The sequence below is a fragment of the Sinocyclocheilus anshuiensis genome, unplaced genomic scaffold (assembly GCF_001515605.1).
Source record: "Sinocyclocheilus anshuiensis isolate Anshui unplaced genomic scaffold, SAMN03320099.WGS_v1.1 scaffold140, whole genome shotgun sequence".
NCBI lineage: Eukaryota > Metazoa > Chordata > Actinopteri > Cypriniformes > Cyprinidae > Sinocyclocheilus > Sinocyclocheilus anshuiensis.
In genome coordinates this window covers 2,679,067-2,689,459 of record NW_015554147.1, presented here as the reverse complement: position 1 = coordinate 2,689,459, position 10,393 = coordinate 2,679,067, and the positions used below count along the sequence as shown (strand labels likewise).

The window sequence follows — 10,393 nt, the reverse complement described above, 5'->3', positions numbered from 1 at the left end:
TCCCCCAATTGTAAGTCGCTTTGGATAAAAGCGTCTGCTAAATGACTAAATGTAAATGTAAATGTAAAAATAATAATGAAAATCATCTGAACATGATTTTCATTATTTATTAAACTCTCTTTGAATAAAAGGCATTACAACAAATACTACTATACATACATTATAATGTACAAATATTATATTATATTATACATTTTTTGCATGACAGTGTGATTTGTCCACATTACAGTACAAATATATAATTTACAAATTATATTTTATATTTTTTGCATTACAATTTTGACTGCCATTTTTTTTTACATTACAGTACGAATATTATATTTACAATTTATATTATATCATCATATTTTTGCATTACAATTATGGCAGTGGAATTTTTCACATTACAGCACAAATAGTATAAGTTACAAATTATATTATATCGATGATATTATGTTTTTCGCATTACAGTTATGACAGTACAGTTTTTCACATTACAGTCCAAATATAATAATTTACAAATTGTATCTGTTATTTTATAGTATATGCATTTTTGCTTTACAGTTATGACAGTACAATTTTTCACATTATAGTAAAAATATTAATTTACAAATTATTATATTATATATTATATTATTATTAATAATAGTTATGTTATATGTTATGTTATATTTTTTTACAATAATGACAATATGCAGTTTTTCACATTATAGTAATGAGAATTAGTGAAGAATGTATGTAAGTGTAATGAAAATTATTGAACAATGCTAAATATATATATTGTTTTCAGTGGACATATTTAGATACCTGTACATGAGATTTTCCCCACAAAGTGTTGTTAACACACAATCCAAAGGGTCACAGTGACTGATATAGTGTAGGTTATGTAAATATATTCCCCTCTTTTATCAGTTTCTTCGGCATCTTGTCTTCATACAGTTTATCTTCGGGTGGTTTCTCTGGATTTTACTTGAAGAGTTTTGTGTTCAAGCGTTGTTTTACGCTTTCCGGTTCATATTCTCTGCCTAGTTCAGGTTCTGGCACATGTCCCCTGTGTCTGTATACTTCATGTCTCATCTTACATCAAACACTTTCTAATTATAGCATGTCAAATTAGTAAAGATGAGTGGCCCTCAGTATTATACAGCAGTTGCCCTCAGCAGGTTTACACTAAGTCAGTGGAGGGAAGGGGAATCCTGGACCGCTGGTGTGGAAGTGTAGAAGATTACAGGCACATCTCTGTGGGTGTTACAGCACATCAAGCAGAATGTGCTTTCTCTCCAGCCTTTCATCACACAGCCCCTCCAGCAATCAGAGGAAGATCTTCCTCAAACGCCTGCTGTGAGTCTCCAGAGAGAAACACACGTGCTGGTTACGAAACAAAACTAAATCGCTCATGATGTCGACGAATGCATTAATGGATTTAAGCAATTTCAGGCACAGGATTTGATCTGAATCTGTGATTGCACTCTAAATGTTACTAGAGTTTAGAGGGCGACAGATAAAATCAAAGTGAAGAATGAACTGTCAGCTGTTTAGATGATCAGACCGATATCAGTGTACAACATTCAAAGGCTTGATGAGATAAATCTCTCCTGTTAGAGACATATTACAATACAGTAAGTATTGTCAGAAACTGCCATTAACACAACGTGAATCCACATTTGCAAACTTTAGTAATGTAACATTTCTGATTATAAAGCCAACAGTTGTGCTCCTGAATGCTTGTAATCATGTCGGACAGGACTTTAGTTAAAGGGATAGTTCACCCAAAAATGAAAATGTGATGTTTATCTGCTTACCCCCAGGGCATCCCAAGATGTAGGTGACTTTGTTTCTTCAGTAGAACACAAATGAAGATTTTTAACTCAAACCGTTGCAGTCTGTCAGTCTTATAATGGAAGTGAATGGGAATCACGGCTTTGAGAGTCAAAAAAACATACACAAACAAAACCAAATTAAACCCTGCGGCTCGTGACGATACATTGATGTGTAAAGACACGAAACGATAGAAACTGAACATTTTTATATAGTTTTTTACCTCTGATGCACTGCAATGTCGACAGCCGGTGCGTGACGCGTCTTCTTCTTCTTGCTTTACGGCAGATCACAGACTTATAAGTGCATTACCGCCACCTATCTCTCAAATGGACCATTGACACTCCTAATTGAGATTCTAGATAGAGTGTCAATGGTCCAGTTGAAAGATAGGTGGCGGTAATGCACTTATAAGTCTGCGATCCGCCGTAAAGCAAGAAGAAGAATAAGATGTGTCACGCGCCGGCTGTCGAGAACGCGCTCAGGACAGTTCGGACATTGCAGTGCATCAGAGGAAAACAACGATATAAATACTGTTCAGTTTCTTGCACAGATCGATTGTTTCATGTCTTCACACATCAGTGTATCGTCACGAGCCGCAGGGTTTAATTTGGTTTTGTTTGTGTATGTTTTTTTGACTCTCAAAGCCGTGATCCCCATTCACTTCCATTATATGACTGACAGACTGCAACGGTTTGAGTTAAAAATCTTTGTTTGTGTTCTACTGAAGAAACAAAGTCACCTACATCTTGGATGCCCTGGGGGTAAGCAGATAAACATCACATTTTAATTTTTGGGTGAACTATCCCTTTAACTTTAGCTTTGATGTTATTGGTGAATGTTGTTTTTCCTCGTCCACATGACCTTGGTTGTGTAAAGCTGTTGAAGTTATTCTGTTCTGATGAAGGATGTCTGTAATGCGAGCTGGTGTCTTTATATTCTGATTAACAGCACTCTTGAAATATCTCTGATCGCAGCAGGAGGATCGTCTCTCCTTTCACTGTAAATGGTTTATATGGAAAATATTAATTTTCACTGGGCTTAACTGGCAGGATATGATGTTTCGATAAGTCCTTCATATGATACGTTTTAAACATCCATACTAGCATGCAAAACTAAACATTTAATACATATTTAGAACACATTTTAGCTGTCTTGTTTGTTTTTTAAAGATATATCACTTATTCTCACCAGCACTGCATTTATTTAATCAGAAATACAGAAAAATATAATGTAATATTGTGAAATATTATTACAATTTAAAAGAGCGGTTTTATATTTGAATGTATGTTCAAATGTAATTTATTCCTGTGATGCACCGCTGAATTTTCAGCATCATTTCTTACGGTCTTTAGTGTCACATGAGCCTTCGGAAATCATTCTAATTTGCTGATTTGTTGCTTAATAATTAATAATAATTCTCATTCTTATCAATGTTGAAACGAGTTGTGCTGCTTAATATTTTTGTGGAAACCATGATACATTTTTAGATACATTTTGTCACACCAGAAATGTAGCACATACATGTTTCAGGATTCTTGATGAAAAGAAAGCTCAAAAGAACAGCATTTATTTGAAATCTTTTGTAGCATTATAAATGTCTTTACTCTCACTTTTGATCAGTTTAATGTGCACATGCTGAATAAAAGCATTATGTTAAATTATGTTATTTGTTGCTATAGTCTGATGTAGGTGGAATTAGGGGGCGGAGCATTCACATTCTAGAGAGTATTTGATTGGACTAAAATTAGTGTAGTACAGCACAAGTCAATAATATTTACTTGAAATAAAATAATAGTACATTTGTAATGTAAATATCTGCTTAAAATGAACATTGTCAAGGTTTAGCATATGAGCACATACAGTAGATGTCATTGGCATTTAGCTTGTACTTAACTCAGGGAATTCCTACAGGCAATCCTTTTTGAGGTTTTATAAAAAATAAAAATAAAAATGTTCGTTACAGAAAACGTGTTCCACACCTGGTCTTCATGTCCACTTTGATACAAATCATAATGTGCTGTTTAAGGGAATTTTTCATTTTTCATGTGACTTGTTAGATACTGTAACAGAGCAAGTCTGTGATGTGAGTTATTTTGAGAAAGCTGTTACAAACATAGTTTCTGATTGCATTTGCATGTCTATTTTCATATTCATTTTGCTTGTAGCAATCATATTTGCATGTTTCAGGCAAAAGGAAGTAAATCAAATATTTGACAGTTGCATGTTCTAATGCTAAAATCAAAGTGTTATTTTAGCATCATTTAGATACTATTATAGTTTATTAATATTTTGAATGTCTTTTATTTTTATATTTTCCATTTTCATTTTACAGTTTTAGTAATTTTGTTGTGCATTTTCTCATTTTTGTCATTATTATTATTTTTAGATACTGTATGCCTAGTTTGTATTAAGTTTAAAAAAAAAAGTTGCCTTGGCAAGTAGCTGGAATAGAATAAAAATAATAAATGCATTTATTTAAAATGTATTTCATTTCAAGTAACAAAAACGTTTTATGGTTTTAGTTTCAGTTAAGTATAATAACCCTGCTGTGGATGTGTCCTTTGGATAGTTTTATGACCTTCTTTCTTTATTCACAACTTTACTTGAGACGAGCACCAGGATAACTTGATTTGAAAAGAGCTCATAAATATGACCAGTGGTAGCAGCTCACCTCTAGTTCACACGTGTTTTCTAATAATGAGAATAACGTGTGTCATTCTGTTAATGAGAGCGAGGAAGAGAAGCGAGGTTATGTCGCGGCGATCGCCTTGAGTGTCTGTCTTGACACAATGACACAGCCTCTCATTTCAAAGTAACCCAATCCTGTCACTATCTGTCAACATAACAGTTCGCTCACAACCTGACAGAGGCTTCCTGCTGTTCTGCAGTGGAGAAATGTGGAATGCTATTGTTCAACATTATAGATTTTCTCCTCTCATTTGTAATTTGCATATTGATCTTGTTGCTTCATTTAAAAACAAAAATCCGATGAAGTAATCATTTGGAGTATGGCCTTTGGTTTTGTGTGCAGTTTAGTGGAAGTGATTGTTTAAATATTGGATGTCAACTGGATTGTATTTGAGTTTCTCAGTTCTGGGTCAGCGGTCAGGGTGTTTGGCCCACGGCCTCTTTATATGACTCTCATTGGGCAGTTTACTCTAGTCAGGCTTACTATCTGGTCTTTTATCGCTCACATCTTCAGCTAGACACTGCCCCTGTAGTATAAAATCATTTTACAGTTTGTGATGAATAAACATCTCCAATGATTTATAGTAAAACCACAGTGGCATGCTTTAAATCTAGGTGCTTTTTGCGGTTTGAGGTTATTCCCAGTACTTTTACAAAACAGTGAATACTCTGTCATGATTTGCTCACCCTCAAGTCAGTTCAGTCCATATGGCACTATATGCTAAATATGGAGATATTTAGCAAAATGTTCACACAGCTCTTTTTCATATAATTAATGTGAATAGAGACACTAAAATGCTCCCAAAATGACAAAAGTTTTTTCAAAATGACTCATGTTTTTTGAAGTAACATGATATTTTATTGTGAGAAACAGCCTGGAATTTAAATAATTGACTGAAAAAAAAAATCCCCTTTGCTGAAGCTGTAAAATCTCTTTCTCAGATTGGCTACAAGACACACAAGAACCAACTGCGTTCAGCATCACTGAGCTGAAGCAGACAAGCATTTTTCACACAAAGCTATCATATGACGTCAAAAGAGCCTTATTTACCCTTAAATACACCACATTATTATATAGAAATAATATACTTAAAAAAATATATACATAAGTGTGAACTGAGTGCAGTGTTTTCACACACTCAATTGCATGTTACAATTAAATGTAAATAGTATTTTACTTAAAATGAAATATAAATGCAATTAGTTGCAACTTAAGAGTGTTTTTTGACCCATTTAGTACATCTTTATATGTAATTTCATATTTACTTATTTTGCCTTTAAAAGATGCTGAATGTCAGATACTGCTGAATGTACTGGCAAGCATTTATGGTAAACTAAAATATGCTTCAATATAATTTCTATTGAAACTTGTAAGTCGTGCATTTAAATATATTTTACACATTTGTTATGAAATATATATATTATGTTCCGTGTGAGCAAGAATGTCATATGGGTTTGGCAAAACCTTAAAGTTTTTGGCAAAACATTTATTTATTTATTTTTCTTTTTTTGTTTGTTTGTGAACAATTCTGTAGCATGCATAACAGAAAAAAAACAACAACAATATTAATACAATATTGAAACTGACAGAAAGAATAAATTAAATCTGGATTTTTTTTGGTTTTAATTTTTCAGTTCATTCTGTGGTTCATTCAGAGATCCCAGTTCAGTGTGTGGTTTCAGTGTGCATTCAGATGAGTACTCTATGTATGTGTGTGCACTCTCACAATTACTGTGCTTAATTTTTTTGTGTTGCTGATTCATCTGTGTGTTTGGTGGTGCATCTTGCTGGGGCTTGTGTATAAATGTGTCCTTGTGACTGTTTGTGGCTTCGCATGCATTTTTAACAATACCTTTGTTATACAACTTTACAACTTCAGTCCCCAGTGTCCTAGTTACCTGGCATCCTATCACCTTACTCTAATCTGTAGGCTGAGGGCAGCTGTATGTGCCGGAAGACTGAGATGCAGAGCATTGTGGGAACAGCAGCCTGAGGAACGTGACCAACCCACAATTATGGCTCCAGACATTACCATCCATCTTCAAAATTGTTGTTGGATAACCGGACTGTACTCAGGAGAGATTTCCTGGCATCTTTAACAAAAAACACACAGGTCATTTCTATAGTCTGAGTGTTTATGCTCGTGTTCGTGTGTGTGAGACCGTCTCGGACCTTCGGGAGTCCTGGAGTACTGTTACACCGATAGCCGCCCCTTATGCATGTTTCATCTGCTGGGAGGAGAAAAGAGCTCTCCTTTGTCATCTAATACCGCTGTAGGCCACACACGCTCCCATCATTTTCACTCACCTCCACCAGTTCATCCACCCAAACACCATCAGGTGCCCTTTGTTGGGTAATTGTGCAGCTAAAACAAGAAGAAAGAGTTCAATCGATCGTCAAGAAAGGACCCAAACAGCTATTCAGCGCAGGACTGGATTATCGACTTTTGATCGAAGTGCCCCGGCATTCAGACAAGTCTTGGAGGACTCAGGATCAACTTAACACCTGAGCTTCTTCTTGAATCTTTAACCCGGACAGCTCCCCGGTTAGACTCTCACCTTCCGTGGTAGCTGGGAAGTAACCGTAGCATCTCCGTTTAGCATCTTACCGGTGATCACAGCGGCAGGGGTGGTGAGCTCGGAGCATGACAGACACCCTTCGCCCACCGTCCCTCCAGGTGCACGTCCCCCAGGACGAGTCCAGCCATGGAGAGGAGGAGGGCGGTGGGAGCGGAGGCGGTCACGACAGCCTTGTCTGGTCCAGCTTGTCCACCCCCACCCTGCGGCGCCGACGGTTTAAGATGAGACGAATGAAAAAGCTGCCCAGCGAGCGGGAGCGGCTTGAGAATGTGCTGCTGCGGCACCCTGGATCCCGCTCGGCTTCCAAAGAGTACCTTCAGCTGCCCTCCATCGAAATCACGCCATCCAGCGACGAAGACGCGGCCTGGTCGAACAGCTCTACCCCGAGCGCCTCGCCCCGGCGCAAACGATTCCTGCTTCGCAAGTGGCTGAAGGTGCGAGAGAGGAAGAAGCAAGGCAGTGAGAGCAGGTTGGTGTTTCAGACATGCGGTTCAGTCACGTCACAGTTGGTGATTTTCTAGCAGCAAGTACTCTTATTTTGGGATAGCTTGCCCAAAAATGCCTGACATTAAGTGTTTGGAAGACACCAGCTAGCTTTGTGTAGTTTATTCTTTAGGAGTTGTCTTAGCTGTAATAGAGTGCAGTGATGACGTATTTTTGTAAGCCACTCCGGATGTTTGCTTCACCCTCAACAAAAAACCCAATCAGTTTTCCATAGGCTTTTGGATAATTACAGAAATAAGCTCTGTGACCAACAAAAGTTTAGGATTCTTACACATTTTGTTCATCATGATTATCTTAACAAATTTTATGAATTTTGAAGCCTAAATATAATCGGCAGATGTAAAAAGCCAAACGAAGGCTTTAAACGAACAACACCACAGTCACATGACTTCAGTGCCACCAAAATTAAGCTCCCATCAACTCCTTCAGGCTTTATGTTAGGGCTGCACGATTATGACAAAAATCATAATTGTCGATCATTCCCTTGAAATTGTAATTGCGATTGTTAATTACGATTATCACAATTTTCATTGAATGATGTTTATACCATTGTTTGATGCAACTGCGTGCCGTATATTTATATGAAAATAAACAAGCTGAAAACACTCTAAATGAAAAACTTTTAGTGCTTTTCCATAGTATTAAGCCTCAAATGTCAACTATACATCAGATTGTATACTTCTTTAAATTAAAAAAAAAGTAAAAATATGAATGGTATTATAAGGGAAAAACCCTTAAGATAACATGTAGAAAGAAAAAAAACGCATCTTAAGCACAGAATAACATAAGTGGACTTTGAACGATTAATTGCCGGTTTGAATGATTACGTAATTGTGGCATCCATAATTGTAATCGCGATTAGAAATTCGATTAATTGTGCAGCCCTACTTTATGTAAAACATTTTCACTGAAAGTTCACGTTAGGGGCTATTCACGCAAAATGTGTTTTTATTTTATAATTACTGATGTATTTATGTTGTAGAATAAAATGTGAAAGTATCTTGAGCTTGTGTGTCCCCCCCTCCCCCCCACCCCCCAAAAAAAAATCATTAAACCATTGACCTTAGGAAGATGGAACTGGAACTCCTTTCCTTGTCTTGGCAACCAGTAGTAAAGTGAATTTACTTTATTTATTTATTTATTTATTTGGTTGGTTGCTTAGTTTGTTTATTGTGATTTTTTTTTTTTATTATTTAAGATTTTATTTATGTTTTTTTAAGTGTTTTTTTTAAATCATCTGTCTGTAGCATGCAACATTATTTAGCAATTTTATTTTTGGTTTATGAATGAATTATCTTGTCAAGTTGCTGCAGAGAGCACACTGACTGTTGAATTGAAAGTTTAACTTGCTAAATGCAATAGTTTTGGCCAGTGGTGGTTCTAGGTCACTTTGTTGTGGTTTATTAATGATAATGAGCAGCCCACAGTAGATTATCCCCCTTATTACATGGCTACTTAATAAAAAATTTGATAATAAACCAAATAACCCGCAATACCTGCCCAAATGCTCCAGCTGGGAAAGAGAGACAGTGGAGTTACAGTAGCTGAGTCTCTGCCTCTCTTGATGCTTTGACAGTAATTTGCACTAGGAAGTTGAGAAGCCACAAAAACCGATTCGGCTGGGATATTAAAAACAAATTTTGTTTACCTCTGATGATTTGCATCATTTCATATCATGTTTCATATGCAAGCGGTGTGCTACAGCTACATCCTGTATTGTAGATTCAGTTCTAAGCAGAAAGCGAGTCCTTGAGTAATGCACTTATATCCGGGGTCTCCGGCACGCTGTGCTGTAGGTTGCTTTAAAAAAAACAGGACTGCTAAACGGAAAGTAATAAATGTTTCTTTACAGGAGAGCCCGTAATGTAATTTAGCGGCACAAATGTAATTTTGTGGCTCATTTAAAACAATGAGAGGAAAATACATTGAATTACAAAGTCTGCGTTGTGTGTGTGAAAGAGATGTCCCTTTAAAGCTCAAACGATTTCAGACCAGGTTTTCATGAAGTATAGGAGAAAATGTGAGCTAAGGGAGTCAGAGAAAGTGTGGTGTAGAGAAGGTCTAATAGCACTGCTGTTGCGTTTGGGTGATTTCAGTCCAGACTGCTTCGTTGATTATAATGGGAGCAATTTCTTTTTGATGCATCATGTGTACAGTCAGTGTAGGTGCAGTGAAACTTGGTGCATTAAATGTAGAATTCAACTGATGTGCAGTCACAAAGTGACAGATGTGCAACTCTTCATACAGTATATAGATTAGTGTACAATATCTTCAGTTACTACTAGGGCTGTGTATCACCAGCAAAGTCACGATACGATACGTATCACGATACAGATGCCGCGATACGATACATATCACGATACAGGACTGCACTGATTTTCACCTCAGCAGAATTTAGTAAAACGGCTGTGTATATTGTAATGTACTCATTCTAATATATTTTTAAAAATCATATTTACATTGCTGGTAGGTTATCATTGCACAAAATAACACACTCTCTACGTTTAAAAAAAATAAAATAAAAATGAGAAGAGTTCTAAACTAATGTGCTGTCTTCTGTATCTAACGCGCACACACGCTCAGTCACTCACACAGATCTTTTTGAGGCCGCATTCAGACATTCAGGAGCAAACTTTTTAGCGCTGCCCTGCAATTTTATCAACTAAATAGCTCAAGAACTACATTATCTTTCTCAACAAGGAGCTGGTAACATCATTGTATCTAAAGGAATTAAAGCCACAGCTTAACTGTTAATAGAGAAACGCAGCAAAACGGTGGTAATTCATACATACACAGCCTCTCTCTCTCTCTCTATTTATGA

At 36.5% G+C, this 10,393-nt stretch overlaps 1 protein-coding gene across 1 annotated transcript in view; it reads left to right on the top strand.

The window, feature by feature from the left end:
- Window positions 1–7,133: 7,133 nt before the first annotated feature.
- gramd1bb (GRAM domain containing 1Bb) overlaps window positions 7,134–10,393 on the top strand; it is an 86,673-nt gene continuing 83,413 nt past the window's right edge. Inside the window, exons 1-2 of the mRNA XM_016463248.1 lie at window positions 7,134–7,186; window positions 7,220–7,537. Of these exons, the coding sequence (XP_016318734.1) occupies window positions 7,134–7,186; window positions 7,220–7,537 (371 nt within the window). The remainder of the gene's footprint in view (window positions 7,187–7,219; window positions 7,538–10,393) is intronic.